The sequence below is a fragment of the Corvus kubaryi genome, unplaced genomic scaffold (assembly GCF_017639235.1).
Source record: "Corvus kubaryi isolate FWS band 111438036 unplaced genomic scaffold, C.kubaryi_AGA036_p1.0 37232, whole genome shotgun sequence".
Taxonomy (NCBI): Eukaryota; Metazoa; Chordata; class Aves; order Passeriformes; family Corvidae; genus Corvus; species Corvus kubaryi.
In genome coordinates, this window is record NW_024581066.1 from 5017739 (window position 1) to 5037311 (window position 19573).

The 19573-nt window shown below is 38.2% G+C and overlaps 1 protein-coding gene across 6 annotated transcripts in view; it reads left to right on the forward strand.

Moving 5' to 3' along the window:
* Positions 1-15710, forward strand: part of CNST (consortin, connexin sorting protein) — a 49718-nt gene extending 34008 nt beyond the window's left edge. For 5 of the 6 annotated variants that reach the window (XM_042023031.1, XM_042023033.1, XM_042023032.1 and 2 more), the window contains 3 exons: positions 3013-3884; positions 11363-11498; positions 13128-15037. In XM_042023031.1, the coding sequence (XP_041878965.1) occupies positions 3013-3884; positions 11363-11498; positions 13128-13333 (1214 nt within the window). In that variant the 3' untranslated portion in view covers positions 13334-15037. Of the gene's footprint in view, positions 1-3012; positions 3885-11362; positions 11499-13127 lie in introns of all 6 variants that reach the window. The other variant, XM_042023036.1, reaches the window with a different exon arrangement.
* Positions 15711-19573: the final 3863 nt, after the last annotated feature.

Genomic DNA, 19573 nt, shown 5'->3' on the forward strand with positions numbered 1-19573 from the left:
TATATATGTATCTGCCAAACCACAGGAAGAGCAACTTAACTCATTTAGCTGCTAGTAGTAGAAGTCTGACTTACAGTAAGACAGGAAAAGGAAACTCTCAAGAGTTTTGAGAACTGGCCTTCATATGGATTCATATTAAATAAGAATGTATGTAGCAATTATCAATAAGAATATATAAAACGAATTGTAGCAATATCTATATTATATTGTAGAGGTTGTTGCACTGCACTATAGTAGCATCTTTGAAGTGAAATCAAACTTCCCTGCTAATCTAAAGCAAAAATTACTCCATTGATCTGCTGAAGGTATATGGGAACATTGTTTGAGCCTCTATAGGCAATTGATCCTAAGAATTCACAATTCCTCTCTCCTGGGGATACAGCAACCAAGAAACAGCTTCATAAGAAGTCATCCAGTCAGGATTCCTGGGACAGTACCTAAATTAGTTTTCTGCCCTTCTGAGCAAGCGTTGTGAATGGTCTGTTCTATTGCATTTTACTTTCTGGCAGATTTTCACTCTGAATCTACCAACAGAGAATTTGGCCCTTAAAGCTATGTGTGTGTGTATATTAAAACATGAGATTTATTACATCCTTTACCCATGAATTTCTTCAGTTTCTGACTGAAAGCCTTAATAGCCTTAGCATTAACTAAATTAATGTATTTCATGAAGACTTTTCTAGTGAAATACTGAATTTAACAAAACCCTTAGCATAAATTTGCAGTGTGTACATACAGACCTGTTTCCAAGGTGGGGAGGAATTCTTTATGCCCTGTTTTGTTTTAGGTCCTATGGGATTTGTTTTTAATTGGGAAAAAGGAAAAAGATGGGGAAGTGTGAATTCTCCATTAGTAGATTGCTGTAGATCAGTACTCTGTCTGCTAGGCTGTCTTGGATTAACAGGACCAAGTGGTGCCTACGGGTTTCTGTGATGAACAAAGCACGTGTTGATTCTAATGCAACTCTGTTGGGGGGGGAAAAAAAAAAGAATCATTTTTTTAAATGACCATAAATGCTTTTGCTGCTAAAAAATTTTCGGTAGACACTTTGTTGTACCTGTCAGTCACGTAAAAATTGCTTCCCCTGGTGGGTATGTCTTCAGTTAACTTAGTATAGGCAAAGGCATCTTTTCTAATTAAGTCTTCAAGTATTTGTCTTAGCTTGCCTTCAGTCTTTAGTGGGCATGGGTTGTCTGAAGTAGTTGTAAATATTGAACACTGCTGAAAACTTGATGTGCATGATCACTGCATCCCAGTTCTTGTACATCTGTGGTTAGATAACAGTGCTAGGATCATTTATTACTTTCTGAGCAACAATGTCCTGAACTCAGGGGACACCTTTCACCGTAAAGAATCTGATTTAATTTCCAATTCCATTTAATCTTTGTTGCAGTTGGGGCCACCAACAAAGATGCCTGTTGTAATGTGAATGTATCCACTAGGAAAAATTGACAGATGGTAACAAAATCTTGTACCAATAATCCAGGCTGTGTTTGAACTCATGACCTGTATGTGAAGGGCTCAGTATCTTGTTACAAATCCCTTGAGCTATCTACTCATCTGTGTCTAATTTTTAAAAAGTCCCTGTCTCACACCTATTTCTTCTTTCAGTGTTTTACAGAAGTTAGGTTCCTTGTACTCTTGCCTTCTGTTAATGTCTTTCTGATACTTTTTCCATATTTTGATTTGCTTGAATATTTTTTTTCAATTTTCAAGTCTGTCTTTTTCGTGCTACCTTGAATTTCATTATCCATTAAAAGGGGGGTAGTTTGGAATTTAATAAAATTGTCCAGTACAGTGAATTAATGCAAACGTTTATTTTAAGAAATGTTACTATTTCATGTAACAAGTTTGGGAAATTGCTCACATATTAAGTGGGGTTTTAACAGGTGAGGAAGGATGAAATTGGCATAGACATCTTCAGTCATTCTTGTGAGAGCTCAGTTAAAAAGGGCATTGTTTGATATCTTCATTAATCTATTCATAAGACCTTTCTGCTCTTCACTATGACCAAAAAATGCACATTAGTGTTTAAAGTTATTAATTTGTTGTTTGAGGTTATTACTATTACTGCAACAGTAGTCCTATTATAACATAGTCTTAACTTAGTTTTTATTTAAGTATGGAATAAAAGGCAGTTTCTGTCATTGCTAGCTTACTTTGATATTTAAATTAACAGTCCCTTTCTCTCTTCATAAGCCTAAAAACAAGAGTCTTGACTTCGAGTTTCTTGTAATGGTTAATATCTAATAATTTTCTAGACAATTTGAGCTAACATCTAGTCCTTCATCAGCAGATCATGCCAATAGTAGGTGAATTCACAGCCTATGAGGAACTCCTTGTGCATCTCTGAAATTTCAGATAAGAAAATATAATTTTCATATATATTGTAAATATGAATACAGAAATAAGTTGCATCAAATTGCATTTTTAATATGTAAATTAACATACTGATCCAAAAAGCAACATCTTTTTATGTTGTCCATTTATGGGAAATGTAATTTCTATTTAATTTAGTGTTAACCAAAGGAGCTAGTGATCTGTGAATTTAAAATTTATTAAATTAGTATGATTTCAGCTTCTTTAAAGGAAATGTAAATATCTCCCTATGTGAGAGATACACTGGCATCAAGATACAGCTTTCTGTAATTAAATGCATTTGCCTGAACTCCAGGCCTCTATGAGATGACTCACGTAAAATATCCATTAGAAGAAAAGTGACTGTTCAGAAAAATACTCACATATTGGGAGCAACTTTTTTCAGAAGGACACTAAATCATGTGCTTTGCCTGCAAAAATGTGTGCAAATACTTTTTTTTTTTTCCTGAATCAGGAGTCAGAGACTACTAACAAAAGTTATCCTCACTGGAGCATAAAATACCTGCCCTTTATGGGAGTGCATTTTGAAGCATTAGGTTACAATGTTATCAAATCACAGTATACTCTTTCCCCCCTGGGCTGATGCTTTGAATCATTTAAAAACTCTGGAACTGCTTTTCCTATTGCACTTAGGTACTGAAACTTACCCTGGCGCTGGACCAAAGAAAGAAGATAAACAGCTGAGCACTGTTTGCCCAGGTGAAAACAAAACTGAGGGACAGACAGAGGCAGCGAGTCTTCGGGTAGCTACAGGAAAGGACCACATGGAGGAGCAGCACTGCAGTGCTGAATCAACATTGAAGCCACACACCCAGTCCACAGGGACAGTGGGCAGGCCTTCTTCAGGCTGTTTATCATCTGGGGATGCCGGTAAAGAGAGCAGTCTGCGGCTGAGGGAAACACAGCTCTCCAAGGATGCAGTGAAAACAGAAGGGGCTGGGGAGCCTGGAGTGAAACTCCCTCTTGAGCCAATGGTAGATGCTTTGGATTTAACAGATGCTGATTATGTACCTACTAATTTGGTTCCTTCTGATAAAGATGTGCCAGCTGATAGAAGTCTGCTCAGATCAAAACATGCTGCTGGGTCTTCAGAAATTGCTAGTGACCAGCTTGGAAACAGTGATGTAAAGCAGCAACAGATAGAGCCTGATGATGATGATGAAAAGTCTTCATGGCACAGAACTGCATCAGATGAATGCTCTGGGTGTAATAAAGTGTCTGAGCATGAGAATACTGCCCATTCACGAGTGTGTGAGGAAATACAGAGAGCAGCAGGACAGGAGGAGAGGGTCAGTAATGAAGAACAAGAAGATTTATTTCTCAGATTTTTGAATGGTAACATAATAGACACTGAAGAATCTGCAAACTTAGCAAACCAAGAGGACTTTGACACTGTTCCAGATATTTCACCTGAACGAGCGTCTTACAACTCCCTGGAAGCTTTATCACTAGATGACAGCTTTTCTTCTCTTGATGAACTTACAAGAAGGATAGAGATTACTGAGGTAAATGTTGTGAATCCTATAAAATCTTTCATGTTTATCTCAGTTAAAATATTTTAGATATTGACAACTTCAAAAAGTGTTAAATATTCCTTTATGTATCACTTTTTCAAATTGAATTCTATACTTATTTAGTTGTTCTGAGTTACTCATAAAAAAATTTCATTTTGCCTCTTTCTCCTTCTTGACTAGCAGTGCACTGTGTTTCTAAAAATTAGATTGATCTTATATATAAGTGTGATACCTGGGGGGTTTAATTTTTTTTTATTCTGACAGAGGCTGTTAAGAGATGTTCTCACAATTCCTATAAATCAAATTTTGTGTCAGAGATCTACATAGTGCCTATGATGCACCATCGTTCATTTCTATGCATAGAACAAAGTTTGCTTTTTTGTGCCTATTCCATATAAGTGAGAACTACATATGTATAAATTCTGTATATGAATGAATGGGCTTCTAATTTTGTCAAGTTTAAGCAGATCTGTTGTTCAACCCAAGCTAAAGAGCTTCTAACCCTGAACCCACCTTTGTTAAGCACTGCTGATAGGCCTGTAACAAGGGTGAGTGCTTCAGAGGCTAAATTGCTCTTCTGAAAATAGAGAAGATTTATTGCTTTGGGACTTCTTTGGAGAGTGTAACGATGACATCTTTGCTTTATTTGTCTTCTGGTTTTGCTGCATTTGCATCCATGGGACCTTAAGAGCTTTTTTTTTTTAATGAAAAAATGAGTTTATTGTGAAATGATGTTATTTCAGATGCTGAAGGGGGAAGACTTGTATAAAGATATCTTCTTAGTTCTTCTCCAGTTTTAAGGTATTTAACAATAGACTATCCCTTGGCAATAAAGTTACAGTACTTCTCTATAGATCAAGCTAATGCACAGAGACCAAGAGCCCCCACAATTGCTCAGGGACAGTGGCCAAGCAGGGAACTAAATATTGCAGGTTGATGCTGATGTTATTACATGTTTGGTAAAGTCTCCAGAGCTGAAAATAGAGCGTTTTGGGTTTTCTCCCCACCTAAACAGTTTCTTTCGTCCTTTCCAAGATCATGCTTCTTGTCTTTTTGTGGGCTCTCAGGAAGCATGCCACATACCAGGACTGACAGCCATGTGCACAAAGCTGTACACAAGCAGATGTGGAAGTGCACATACATGTTAATACACGTATCCCAAATTTTCAGCTAAATCCATTGGCTTGTGTTCACTTAGAGGGTGGTTTTGAAAAAGAGTGTTTTGCTGACAGTCTGTGCTAAGCCTGTATACACGTATAACAGAAGAGAAATTTAAGTATCATCCCTCAGTATTAAATTTATTTTGAGCCCACTGAAAGTTCAGCATTTTAGCAGAGGAATACTGTTCTGTTTCACATAGATAAAGCCTAAATTAATCCAATAGCATCTATTTTTAAAAAGCTGTGTTTATGTCATTTGTGTTTCAGAGGATGGGATAGGAAGCAGCGTATTGATACTGTTAGAAAAATTATGCTTGTATTGATTGTCCCTGTGACTGATGATGATGCTTTACAGGGCATCTAATTTCAACTCTGGTTTGCTCTCCTGGTGCTGGGACTGCCAGTACTCTGATGGCAGAGTTGAGTCTCTGCAGAGGAAAAAGTACCTTGAATTTTTCTGTAGAACTTTTTCTGGCCATATAAGGCATAATGTTGGCTGCGTTGGTGAGAGGCCACTTAAATCATTCTTAGCAAGAGGCCTGAGTTTTGTGTGAGTCAAGGGGCTTAAATGGGAGAAGAGAAGAAGGATTAATGTCAGTACCAATTAAAATTTGTAATATGCAGCATCTGGGGTTGTTTCGCAATACATGAAATTTCTAGGTGCAGCAGAGTGAGTTAAGCACACCAGTTTATAATGTTTCACTATATACTTATATTATGTTTTTCCAATTAATCTTACCACCCATCAGTAGCCTAGGGGTTGGTTTTCAGAAGGGGTGAACACCTACAGCTTTCTTGGAAGACGTATTTGAAAGAGTTTGGCACCCCTGAGAAAGCAGCATTGTTCTTGTTCTGTTTTAGTGCTAAAATAAGATTGCACTGAAGTTTTGACAAGAAGGCCGATCTTTGCACCCAGCTGTAGCACTTCTTCCTTTCTTGTCCTCTTGAAGGCTTTGAAATTGCATTGTTCAGGCTATGGCAACCTAAGAAGATAACAGTGTTCTCATACAGTGGTTGTTAATGAGTTATCTAGAAAATACATTGGTAACCACATGACTGAAATGAAATTAATCACATGAAATGTACCAACATGGCAATAAAAAAGAAAAGAATAATCAATTTGACTGCGATAAAACTTGTCATGGAGTGAGTATTTACAAAACTGCCACAAACAAATTAGAACGGAAGGTGGAAGTAAAGATAATTTTGAAATAACCTGGGGACAAAACCCATATGGTAAGACAAAATTTCATTAACGCTCTTCAATTGGCATGTAATAATAATTTATTGAAAATGGGGAAGGGTGGATACCTGTGTATGTATTTACAGTTAGGAAGTTTTGCTTGGCTCCATATTGAGATCTAAGAATCATTTCATGTAGTTTTCTAATTTAGATACTTTGTCACTTTCTTTTAGTTTATAATTTACAATAACTAATTACAGGAGTGAAAATACACCAGATTCTGACTGTGGATTTAAATAATTGCAAAACTGAAATAGTAGTTTTCATATTGTACAGGCCCTTATACTGAGTATTTCTTCACTACTACAAACCACGTACAACATCATGCAAATGATGGAAAACCACAGTCATTTTATAGAAACAAGATTCATACAGCTAACGAAGAGCTTTGAAGCACAGTCAGCAGTTGGCAGCAACAGATATCAGAAGTATATAGCTCTTCTTAAATATCTTTGCTATCATTTCTATGAGAATGAAATGACACACCACTGGCAAAACAAATTTTAACCTCAGTAAAGTTCTATTTTGCCATATAAAATAAAAGGTTATAGCATAAACTTTTTATGTGAGTGCCAGGGAAGTGAGTAAAATCTTAAAGTTCTTCCTTATTAGAAAATTGTAATTGGAAAACTCTTTTTAGAAAGCAAAGATAGTGAGACTGTCTACCAAAACAAAGTTTTTGGATGGCAGTTTGTATACCATGAAATGAAGTCTCCACCTATCTGTACTAGGTTTGGAGCCAATGTTTTGGATCCCCTGTTCTCTTGTCTGGCTTAGGTCCTGTAGCTTTGAGTTTGCAAGAACTGTGCTTCCATGTGAAGTGCTTACACCGTATCTGGGGGATTTGTTGCTGTATCAAGGAGCTCAGGTACTTGCATGGCAAGTGTTATCAGCAGGAAAAATAGTTACTGTCTGTAGCTGTGGTATGAATACTGAATCTGCTAAGCTAGCTCCTTTTCAAACTCAAATTACTCACATATCTAATGTATTTTATTAGCAAAGGGATTTGTCTGCTGCTTTTATTGCAACACAGGGCAGTCTTGTGTTTTGTCATTTTGTGGATTACTGCTTTAAAAAATCTGGTATTGCTTGTAATAAAATTATAGTTCTTTGCCAAGTAACTGAATAAGGAATACAGCCCACAGAAGAATACACAAATGAAACTTCTTGAGTGGTTCTCTGCATTCAGACCAAAACACTTCATATAATGAGCTCTTCTTCCTAGTTCCCAGTTTGTAGTGCCTTCATCTTGGGGTTGTTATTTATGTCTCTATGGGACAATTAATTCTAATTGTCAAGTTCAATCTGTTTTCTCTAAGAACTTGAAGTACAAGGCCTTATTTACATAGTTTTGTCCAGTATGTTTACATATATATATATATACACACACATAATATTTGTTGAAAATAAGCACAGTGTAAGAAGCTTTTTGATATTTTATTAGCAAATGCTGTTTTAAACATAGAAGAGACAGGTGATTTGAGTTTAAGTTTATTTTTTCTGATTTTGCAACCTGGTTATTAAAATTTATCTGAAAAGTGTAAAAACTTTCATTGAAGCAGATTTGCTTTTGGCTAATGGTGGGGAAAAGAGAAAAACTTTATTTAACAGAGTTTCAATTAACCAACAGTCATTGCTGCTTTCTTTTTTGCCTGTTTGAAAATGCCACCACACATCTGCATGCCACTTTCAGTTCCTGTACAGTGATTATAAAGGCTCCAGTCAAAAGATTTTGTGAAGGCCAGCAGAGCTGACTGAGTAAGCTCAGTTACATAGATGCTCTAAGACCATCTTTTGTTAATTATCCATCTTAGAATTAAAAAAATATCTGATGTTTCAATAGGGTCCTCTTTCATGTAAGAGCCATTTGCAGAGCAGTCTGGTGCAAGCCTGTATTTTTCAGTGGTTCAACTCAACCCTCTGCTTGACTTGTGGTCAACTGTATTAACCACAGTTCCCTCGTTAACTTATTTAAATAATATATTCTGCCTTTTTTAATTCCTCCTGCCTCCTGAAGACTGGCATGTAAAACTTTGTCTTGTATGGCAGCTAAGTCCTTCTCCTTGGGTGTTTAATTAGTGGAAGGTGGATCTAATATAATCACTTTGTATATTGCAGACAAAGACAAAAAACCTTAACTGCGTAACTCGTGAAATTCAAAGGCAGATGAAGTATGGAAGATGAAGTATAGTCATGGCATGGAGCTGAATCAGGAGAAGTTTAGGTTGGATATCAGGAAAAGGCTCTTCACCCAGAGGGTGGCTGGGCGCTGGAACAGGCTCCCCAGGGAAGTGGTCACAGCACCAGCCTGACAGAGCTCAAGAAGCGCTTGGACAATGCACTTGGGCACATGGTGTGACTCTTGGGCTGTCCTGTGCAGGGCTGAGCTGGACTTCAATGATCCTTGTGGGTCCCTTCCAACTCAGCATAGTCTATGATTCTATTCTAGGTATGAGTTACATGTCATGTAAAGGGGCCATTTTTCAAAGTACAGTTTGTGGCTTTTGTTGGGGTAGGGGAGTAACACTAGCCACACTGATTTTATTGCAAAATCAAAAGCACTTGCTTTTTAAGCAAAAGAGGATGTTCAGAATAGAGAAACCTGTGCTGTGTCAAATTAGTTCTTTATACATTTAAAATAAATTCTGAAATGTAGCCATGTAGGCTGACAGGGAAAGTAAATGAGCCTCATTGTAGCAAGACTTTCCTCCACAAAGCCTTTTATGTAACTGTAATTACTGAAACACATTTCCACATAATCCTGTCAAGGATAGCCCTCTGGTTTTAAGCTTGGAGAAGACCTGAGTTTGTGGCACTGTCATTCAGAAATGACCAAGAGCCAACAGCAACAATGAAGTGCCTCAGGTTGGAATGACAACTTGCAGAACAGACCACCACATCTAATGTGCGGGCAGACTGGTAGGAATGCCCTGCCATCTCTGGGTGACATTGCCACCTTGTGCAGTCCAAGCCATTTGGGAATAAGCATTCTAGGCAGCAGCCAGTCTGCTGTGTGGGTGGTGTGGGAGGAGCTATTGATCCTCTTTTATGAAAGCAATGCTGTAAGCAGAAGCTTAAAATAATCTACTTTTCTAAAGGATATCATTTCATCTCCACCCTTCCAAATAAATAAGTCAAATTAAAGCGCTCCTACATAATCCCCCTTCCTTGTCACAACAAGGAAACATAAGTGTTGATTTTTCTGCTGGCCTGTTAAATTTTCGTGGCAGTTTTGCAAGGCCAATTTAACATTACCAGTAGAAGCTTCACCTCAGTGCACTCGTCTGTTGTGATGAGACACTTGCAGACTATTATTTCTGGGTCATTTGTGCCAACTACTAGTCCTGTGGATGTTGACTTAATTCATTTCCACCGCCTCCACCCTTTCACTACTTTCCAAGCAATTCCTTGCATTGTTTCATTAAATAATCCATTCAAGCTCTTGAGCAGATAATCAGAAGGAAAAGTGAGTATCAAAAGTGGTAACGTGGCAGAGATCAACTTTATCCTCTCAGTTGTGATTTTGGAGAAGTTATTAGACTGTAGGCATACACCCACAGTGCCCAGCTCTGAGCTGTGCAGGGGAACATTATTTGTCCATTCAAGAGCTATAAAATACTCCCAGACCAGAGACCTGCAAGTGTAATTGCCACATTTCTCAGTTAAATGTTGCAAAGGCCAAGGCTGCTCCAGTGCCTATTGGATTGTGCCTGTCTCTGGCTGTGTGCAATGCACCGTCTCTCTGACTACAGCATGCATCGATGCATTATATAAGCTCGTAGCATGAGGCAAGCTTAAGGACATAAGTTATGAAGTCGTTTGTTTTTTGGTTATCTACAGCTCTTGGAACTGCAATGCAAACAAGTTTTTATGAGTGGTCTCTAACTTATGTTATCAATAGACTTAAGCGGTCACTTGTCTGCAACTACAGTATTACTTGGAAAGCTGGGGGGTTTTGAGTTTTTGTGAAAATTAGAGGCATTTGGGGTTGTCTAATAGATGAGTTACAAACTCAGTTGTAAATGTGATATGTTTTATCTGTAGCACAAATGTGTACATATTACTTTTCAATTTAACAAATGCTACTGCTGATCTATAGAGATAGTTTTTAAAAGTCCTACTAAGATCTAGGGAGAAATAATCATGACTTTTTTTGAGGCAAGGATGCTCACAAGGTAAAAAAAAAGGCATGTCTAAACATACTTTCTATTTTAATTTCTGTTTATTTCTAGCACACCAGGAACTACTTGCTTAGGAAAGCATTTTTCTCCTGATACTTCACCTACTTTCATTTCATTAATAACTAGGAAGTTACAGACTGCTCAGCCATCCCAGTATGGCTTAGCTTATATTATTGCAACTAATCCAAATGCTATAGCAAAGAAAAGAGAAGGTGTACTTTATTGACTTGTTGACCATATTTCTGTTTGTGCAAGCTGTTTGGGTGACCAGCCTGTAGGGAAGGATTTTTGAGCTGCTTCTGTATCCAGAGAGCTTATTAAAATGTGGAGCTGGAATCTATCCAGAGCACTGGAGCTTTCTTTTTCCCTGGTGTTCCCTCTCTTTGGTTTTGTAGCCCTGCTGTAGCTGCTTGTCCCCCCTGGGGAACCAATTGCAGTGCTGGAAAATTAATCTCACAGTAAGTATTTGATGGTCTCTGCAGGATTATATCTTTGGAGAGGCAGCAGCAGTGTGTCATTGACTTCTTATTGCCCTCTGATCATAGTGATTTTGACACAAATCTGCCTCACCACTGCCCCAGCCCATGGGAGCTTACAAAGGAACACAAAGTACAATCCAAGCAGTAAATGTGTGTGTATTTAACTTTGATAACAATTAAGGACAAGCAGTGTCAATAAGCAGCAGAATGACCCTGCAGCTGTCCTGTGTGTTCAGGACTTCATGTCTTCAAGAAGGAGCTTTCACAAGTGCTGCAATGTTTAAGAAAAGTAGACTGGAAACCATTTATTAACTGTTTAGCTTGTGTCCTCCCTGAGTCACTGTGAGAAATCGAAGCATGAGCTCTATTTAACATCTCTTGTGCCACTCACTGACTTTCCTGATAGATTGCCCCAGTGGAAGGATTGGTGTCTATACTAAAGAAGAGAGATGACAGGGATGGAAAAACAATTGCTCAAGTCCAGCAAAAGCAAACAAAGAGAAGAGTAAGATTCCAAGAAATGGAAGACACATTGGATCAAGGTAGTTTAAAGCTGTTAATTCATAGGTTGCCCTCTTGGGGTGCAAATATTGTCAATCTTTTTGTTCACAGCAGCAAAGCAGGCACTTATTGAACATACTCTCTTGGTTTTTTAAAACTTAATAAGTAAAGATGATTGAACAAAGATTGTTAATCTGTACCAGGTTTGCGTAACAAGAGTACAGAAAGATACAATAAGCACACTTCTTTTTTAAAGGTTGGTTGAGAATGAAGTCACTGCTTTTTTCCTCTAGATGAATGATATACAAGTGACAGATAATTGAAAGCCTTTCATTAATGTTCATTGCTTAGAGGTGGGTGGTGTAGGCTTTCTCCCTAAATCCATTTAGGTAGAGGGATGCAAAAGAAACAAGTCTGTTGTGCTTTGTCCATGGGTACATTTCCAACCCTTTCTAGTAGGCCATGGGAGTGGAGATGTCAGATTTTAACCTTGCTTTATAATTTAACATCCATATGTATTTGCTAGCTGTCATTAAATCCAGCTTTACACCTTACTGTCTTTTTGATGGGCTAAATAGCCTCATGAGAAGTACAATGTTATTTTGTTATGCTTTTTTTTGGAGTTTAAGATCTCTATTATTCAAACTGAAGAGATATTAAGAAAAATACTTTTAGTTGTTAATGATACAGAAAGTGCTAGCTACTGTGTATGCCAGCCACTAAATGGTATAAATTAGTGCTAAAAAGTGCATTAGCAGCCTAAAAGAGACCCTATCACATCTTTTTCTTGAAATTATGTTAAAAGTATTCATGTTTTATTTAAAATTCCAGTTAGAGTTTTTTCTATGGTTTTTCCCCAAGGATTTACTGATCCAAAAGCAAAGTTGTTTTATAATAATAACAATATTATTATTATTACTACTTTAAATCTGATTTCAAACACACATAAAAAATCACTTGAATGTTTCTTTTTAACCCATTTCTTCTCCCTGGTGTAGAGTGAAGGGAGTACAGAAATTTTCTTAGAGCCACGCCAGTCTGACAGAAGATGCAGATGTTGTTTGTGCATACAGATTAGCAAGGACAGGTGAGGTTATGAGGATGTAGCAGCACCTCTGCAACCTCTGTATTACTCCTACTTTGGAATAAACAATCCTGCAAAGAATTAGTAGAGAATAACTGAAATGTAGAATAACCCCTCACATTAGCCTACTCTGAAGGTTTTGTCTCTGTACTTAAAATGTGAGAGTAAACACAAGCAGTTCATTGTAGTGCAGCCAGTGTCATTACAAATGAAGCAAGAACGTTTCCATTTGGTTTAGTTTCAAAGCCTTTGTTTCATTTCAACTATTCTATGAAGGAAGGCTTTGGCTGTGGGACATTCTCACAGGTAAGCTTATTTTGCTTCAGTGTGGAATGACTCCACAAGTGATCTCACCAGGGACAGGTACACAGACTGCAGAAATGAAGCAGTATAATTATTTAGGTTTCTGACAAGACTGAGAAACAAAATTCCTCTCATGTATTGTGGTCACTTTGATATGGTGAGCATTATTAAGTGTGTTTACCTCCTGACCCATTCATGATAAAAACCCATCTCAGGTTTTCTCACATGCATTTGTATTGCTTTGTATAGCATTCTTTTTCACCTTTTCTGCTCTTATTTACAGATGAAGTGTCTGGTGGCTCCTGTATTTTGCTGATCCTGCTGTGCATAGCAACTGTTTTCCTTAGCATTGGAGGAACTGCACTGTACTGCACCTTTGGTGACATGGAATCCCCTGTGTGTACTGATTTTGCAGCCAACATGGATTTCTATTATACACAGATACTGCAGCGTGTGGAAGAACTTAAACACTGGATAGCCTTCTCATAGCTGGAAGGAGTGGAGACAGCACGTTGAGAGCTCACCAGTGGTTACTGGAGAGGGTAGAACAAAATTGTGATTTCAAGTTCTCTAACACTTGCCACCTGCAGGTGATGTGTATTTGACAATATACTTTCACATTTACTTAGAAATCAAGAAAATTTTAGTTTAGCAATCAGGTGGCAAAATGTTCACATCCGTTCACAACTGTAGCAGCGTGGTATGGGAGCATAAAAAGTTATTATCTTCATCCTTTTGAGAGTAGGCAAGTAGCTTTTTATCCACTTGAGCAAGCGAAGAAGGAAGGAAATTAACTGTCTTCTATATTCTCTCCCATTGCCACACATCGTGTAAGCAATCTCTGGAAGCTTAGTAAAAGGACAGCTTTAATTTACAGCTGTTTGTGCAAAGGTGTTGCCTCCAGCTATCATGCAATAAGTCTCTGTTTTATGGAAACTTTTTTTTTTTTTTAGTCTTACTGGTTTTATCCATTTTATTTCTCCTGGTGAGCCATGTAATTATTGGGGTGGAGTGAGAAGAATGCAGTGGCATTCAAGGAGCCCTCATTTGGTGATTACCAGGCTGACCTTGTATCTTATAGCTTACAGTGAATATCATGAATGGGATAAATCTGCTGGCAGATTTCACTAAATTTCTTGGACCTTTACTCTCAGTATCATGTGGGTTGTTCTAGAAATGGAAGGTTAAAAAAGAAATCACTGGTCTCACTAAACACAGAAACAAAAGATGTTTAGTAAATTACTCAAATAATCAAGTGGCTTTGGCCAATCTTAAAGCACCTGGTAGCAGGTGTGGGGCTAACTGGGTTTTTCTCCAGCTATGTGACTGACTTGGAGTAATCACTTTGTGCCTCAATTTCTCCTCCATAAATGGGGAACAATGATCCTTGCCTTTATCTATGAATATTTATTGGAATTAGGGCTCATGTCTGATTCATCCCAAATGAGTGCACAGGATCACAGAACTGTGTGGCTGCAGCCTCTGACAATGAGTGAAAGTTATGTAAAGTGGGACTGATCCAACAGAAGAGATTCAGAGGTTCACTGCAGATCCACAGCACCTTAGTAGTCCAGGGCACTTGTTCCAGCTGATAAAGCACATTTGCATCTATTTGCCCTGCAGTTCTGAGACCTGTATTGTAAAATCTGTTCTTTCTCTATCAGCTTTACAAATTTAGATGAGTACAAAGAGCCATTTTAAATGGGTATTTCTATCACTTGGTGCTCAGCCCTCCTGTGTGGTGGTGAGAGAAACACTGACAGGACAGTGAAGGTGAGAATTAGATACACAGGCCTTTGGGCCACACTCTGGTCAAGATGTGGCAGCTGTTCTTGTACAGAGCACAATGGTCCAGCCCTGCTGATGGTGTGAGTGTGAAACAATTCCTTTACACCTCAGGAAACAGCATTTTCGAGGGGTCCACTTCACTCCACTCTGTGATTTCCTGCTTACTAACCTTGTATGATGCAGTGTGTTCAGGTTTAGGATATTATTTTGTAAAATGCTATGAAGTGAAATCTTTGAGATACTGCTCAGAATTATAACATTAAAGATCATGCTTTCTGACATTTGCAAGCAAATTGTCCCTCTAGTGAGCTTGATTGTTCCTAATGCACTGTTACACTTAACGGGTTTTTAAAGCAAAAGTTAAAATCATGTTTTTTCTGGAATAAACTGCATGTATGATTTCTCTTGGTTTTCACTGTGGAGGCTTAGTTCATTTATACCCTAGGGAGCCTCATGTGCAGCTTTATATTAAACTAGCAAGTTTTAAATGCCCAAATTAATGAAAACTTTTGCTTTTAGAATGAAACTTGAGAACAGTAGTTTGGGGGTTTTTTGTTTGTTTGTTGTCCTCAGAGTATCATAATGCTGGGCTACTCTAAAGGAGAAAGGGAAAGACACTTTTGTATTTTAAAGTGTTACTGGCCGGTTCAGTTTATTATTTGAATTCTGGGTTTGTTTGTTTGTTTATTTATTTAGTTTTTCTTTTAAAGAGAAGCTTAATTTTCTTTTTTGGCAATTTACTTGCAGAATAATTAAAAAGCATGCATTCAGTTAAAGTATGTATTTATAGTGACTATGTAGTTAGAATATATTTTGGGTTTCTGTAACTTCGCATTGAGTGTTTCAGAATATTAAGTTTATTCCTAAAGAGACAACTGTTGATTTCAGCTTAAAAAAAATATTTTTAACTTTTGTGCACTTCATCACCAAAAAGATTGAGAGGTATTTATAGATCTATTTATTCAAAAGTATATCAGACATGGAGATCAAAGATCCACACCTTCTAGGTTCATTTAATTAAAACTATTTTAAAATAATTATTTTATTTTAAACAATAAAGCTATTTAAAGTCAAAGCAGTTTTTAATAAGTATTTCAGTTTCAAATCAGTGGCCCAAATCCTGGTATGTTCTCTTTGTGCTATATTCCTGGTGCAAAGACTCACTAGCATCAGCAGAACTGCCTACAAGGTCATGAGGAGGTTGGGCAGCACTTTACCAGCACGTACCCGCTGAAGAATGAGCAGCCAGCCATTCTGTGTAACTCAGATACCCTACACTTGTAACTTGGAGGATCTCTTCAGCCTTCCCAAGCTATGCCAAGGTACCACACCTGCAAAGTCTCTCAGGATTTGAGGGAGCAGAAAGGGCACACGTGCACAGGCTGCCCAGCTCCCGCTCTGAGCTGCTCACTCCTCAGTTGCAAGTGAGGACTTGAATCTGGATCCAATTTCTGTTGGCATTCCTTTACAAAAAGCTGATGGTGCAAATTCTTGCTTCGTGTGACAATTCTGTCAGTGCAAATCATTTGCATGGTGTATAGTACATTATCAAATTTGCAGCTACCAACAGAACAAAATTTGCTTTGCCTTGGAACTCCAAAGAGTGTGTGGGTAGGCCTGATGTTGGCCTTCCTATGTGTTCTGTTCTCTTCGGAGAACTGGTGACATTGCTTCCACCTGGGTGACCTGAGGGGTTAGGATTTACAGACAGGTAAATCAAAGCGAGAAGAAATAGTGGATTTGAACAGTTATTACTCTTGTCTGAGTGTTTGAGGTAAAATAATACCAAGCAACAGCTAAGATTGTTTCAGGAGGAAGAAAACAGTGGAAAAAGGCTTCCCCTTCACACACACACTTGGTGCATTTTAAAGCCTTTTGTGTATAACTTTTTATTTATTCTGTTTCCTTCCCTGCCACTGTCTTTATGGCTGTTCTGCTTGGCAGGAGGGGAAACATACTGTGCTGGCTTAAAAACATTTGTAATTGGTACGAAAATTCAGGGAATGGTTCCATACTTGACAGTAGTTAAAAATATTTTCGTAAAATAGGACTGGATTTCAGGCTGCTAGTGTACCTTCAGAGAAGTTGGGCCACTTAATCACCTGCAGCACTCTCCTAGAAACCCCCACCTTCCTGTTTATTCTTTGAGCATAATTCTTGCAAAGAGATTCTTGTGATAAAGAAAAAGCCAACAAGGCTTTTTATGTAGATTCAGCATTATGCTGACAAAAAAATCTAACACCCTAATTAACACCCTCACCCCAAACAGCCCACACTACACCAAGAAAGGCACTGTGCTGTAGCATAGCTGCCCTATACCACAGGCTTCTTCTCAAGACAGTGCAAGGAAGTGGATATTCCACAGCCCAGATATGCCAGCAGAAGTTTGTGATCTAGACACAGCCTGTGTTTTAATTTTCTTTTCCATTATCTTTGCTTTCATACATGGAAAATGCATAGTAGCCCTGGTGACAAGCAGTAGGAAGTATTGTAACACAAAGGGAAACTCTTGTTTAGGGTTCTTGGTAGTAAAGGGCAAGTTTGAACTATCAAGTAAACATTGGAAGTCCAGATTCTTGTGTGACTGGGTACTGTTCCATTCAATAACCTAAAGGGATGTTACCCTCCTGAGGAGACCTCTTTGCCTACTTTGTACTGTAATGTAAAACCAAGAACATCTGAAAGGAATCAAAGTTATTTGTAACAAATTTATCTTAAGCTTTCTTTAGGAAAAGGAGTAAAAAACTGTCTTTGAAAGTCACCCAAGCTTGTAATTTACATACTGTAGCAAAAAAAAAAAAAAAATTGTCCCAAAGAAAATACATGACCTTTTTTGGGTACTGTGATTTCTAAATGTCAGAAAAGACCGAGATGATTTTCTGTGAAATTCAAGTAAATGAGCAGTACCTCCAACAAGAATTTCATGGTCAAGCCCAAACCAGAATGGAAAATGAGGATAAAACATGTAAGGTTTGGTCTGGTTGTTGCTGTAGTTTTCCTGGCTGATTTGTCTTTGTTTCAATAGTTAAACAAAAACCCAGCTTCCTCACAGAGCCTGGTGCCACCAGACAGGTGGGTTTCAAGTACTAAAATGTTGCCTTACTGCATCATTGTGAAAGCAAATTGACAGATGGCGAGTTTCAGAATTCCTAGTAATTGATGGGTGACCTGCATAGTGATCACAAGACATTCTGCTCTCTGAACTCCATTAAATAAATAAAACCCCACAGTTGCAAGTCAATCCAACCCAGAAGCCTCTTGATCAGAACAGGAGTATGCCAATAGCTTCACACTGCGACACTTCTCCACCCATTTTTATTCCTTCTGTCTCCTTCCCACTTTACCATTTCTTTCCCAGTATTTAATAGCACATGTTCTATCATTCACAGGACCATAAGTGTTAGGAATTGAGTTAGGAAGGGACCTCAGAAAGTCTCTAGTCCAAACTTCTGCTCAAGGCAAGGTCAACTGAGATCAGACCAATTATTGCTCAGGGCTTTATCCAGTCAGGTCTTGAAACCCTCCGAGGATGGAGACTACACAAACTCCCTGGGCATATTCTTCTGCCTGGCTGTCCTCAGGGTGAAAAAGTTCTTCTTTATACCCTGTATCATCTCTCTTTCAATTTGTTGTCTCACGTCCTCCTGACACACACTGCTGTGAGGGAGCATCTTAGTAACCTCCTCAGAGAAATCATCTCTTCTCCAAGCTATACAGTATTTTCTATCACTGTCCTTCTGATTCTTCTCACTTTCTTGTCCACAGTATCTTCTTTCCTGACAGGGATCCAGAATTCTTCTGTTAGAATAGGGATCCTGCATCCCTTTCCTCTTCCACCTTAGACTCTGAAATTCAGTATTAAGATTTAGAAATCAGCAATGAGGCCACAGGCAAAACTGAAATAGCAATTACAACTACTATTGCAATAAAAACTCTGGATGACTCTCTGGGTCACCAGTGTATAGCAGTGATTGCAGAACTTCCACTGATTCTTGCACTACTCTTAAACAGCTGGTGTTTAAAGGACTGCATGCTGACATCCATGGGTCTTAATGAAATAACCTAAATATTTTTCTCTAAAATAGCTACCCAAGGAAGCCTAAAATATTTAATGATGACGTCGTTTTTTAAAAATGAATTTTCTAAACTTTGGTGTTTTAAGGCTCCTTTTTATCATTTGTGATTTGTATTACTTTGAATTGTCACAGTAATTCTTGTTTGTCATAACATGAGCCTAGGGTTTACTGATTTCAGTGATGTCCAAAAGTTGTGGTCATCTCCTGAAGAAAATGATGGTGGGGAGTAGATGCATGCTGTTTCACAGTTGCTTTGTGTCAGCTGTTACTGAATTGATACCAGTGAATTTCAGCCAAAGGTGTACACTTGGGTTCATCCTGATTTTTTTTTAATATGGCAAACAGGCTAAAATGGAAAATATAGAGACAGCACTGAAGCACACCCAAAATTTCTAAGGCATGTCCAATAGACCAAAGTCCTCCATTAATCTAAAATTGTTAAGCTGCTCTTTCTTGAAAACAAGTTTGAATCCATCTTCACATGACATCAGATCCATCAGCTCTCTCCCTCTGCTTTTTGCCAAGGAACTGTCTAGCAATGTGTCATCTTTAGCCAAGTTGGGCCCCTGATGTAACACTCATTTGTTAGGCTGCTGGGAAGTTTCCAGTAACACTTCTGTCAAGTGCCAGTTAATGATGGTGTCCCGTTTCGTTGCCTGGCACTGAAAATGAGTTTAAGCCACACTATTGTGCTTTCATAGACTGATCAACTTCAAAGCTGTTACCAAAAACAACTTTCAGAGTGAGAGCTAAATGTTCTTTAAGAAAGTGCCATGTGCCAAGTACTACAATGAGAAAACCTGACTGGTTTTGCCATAACACGTCCAGATTCCACAGTTGCTGTTTGCAATGCATGGAAGCAGTG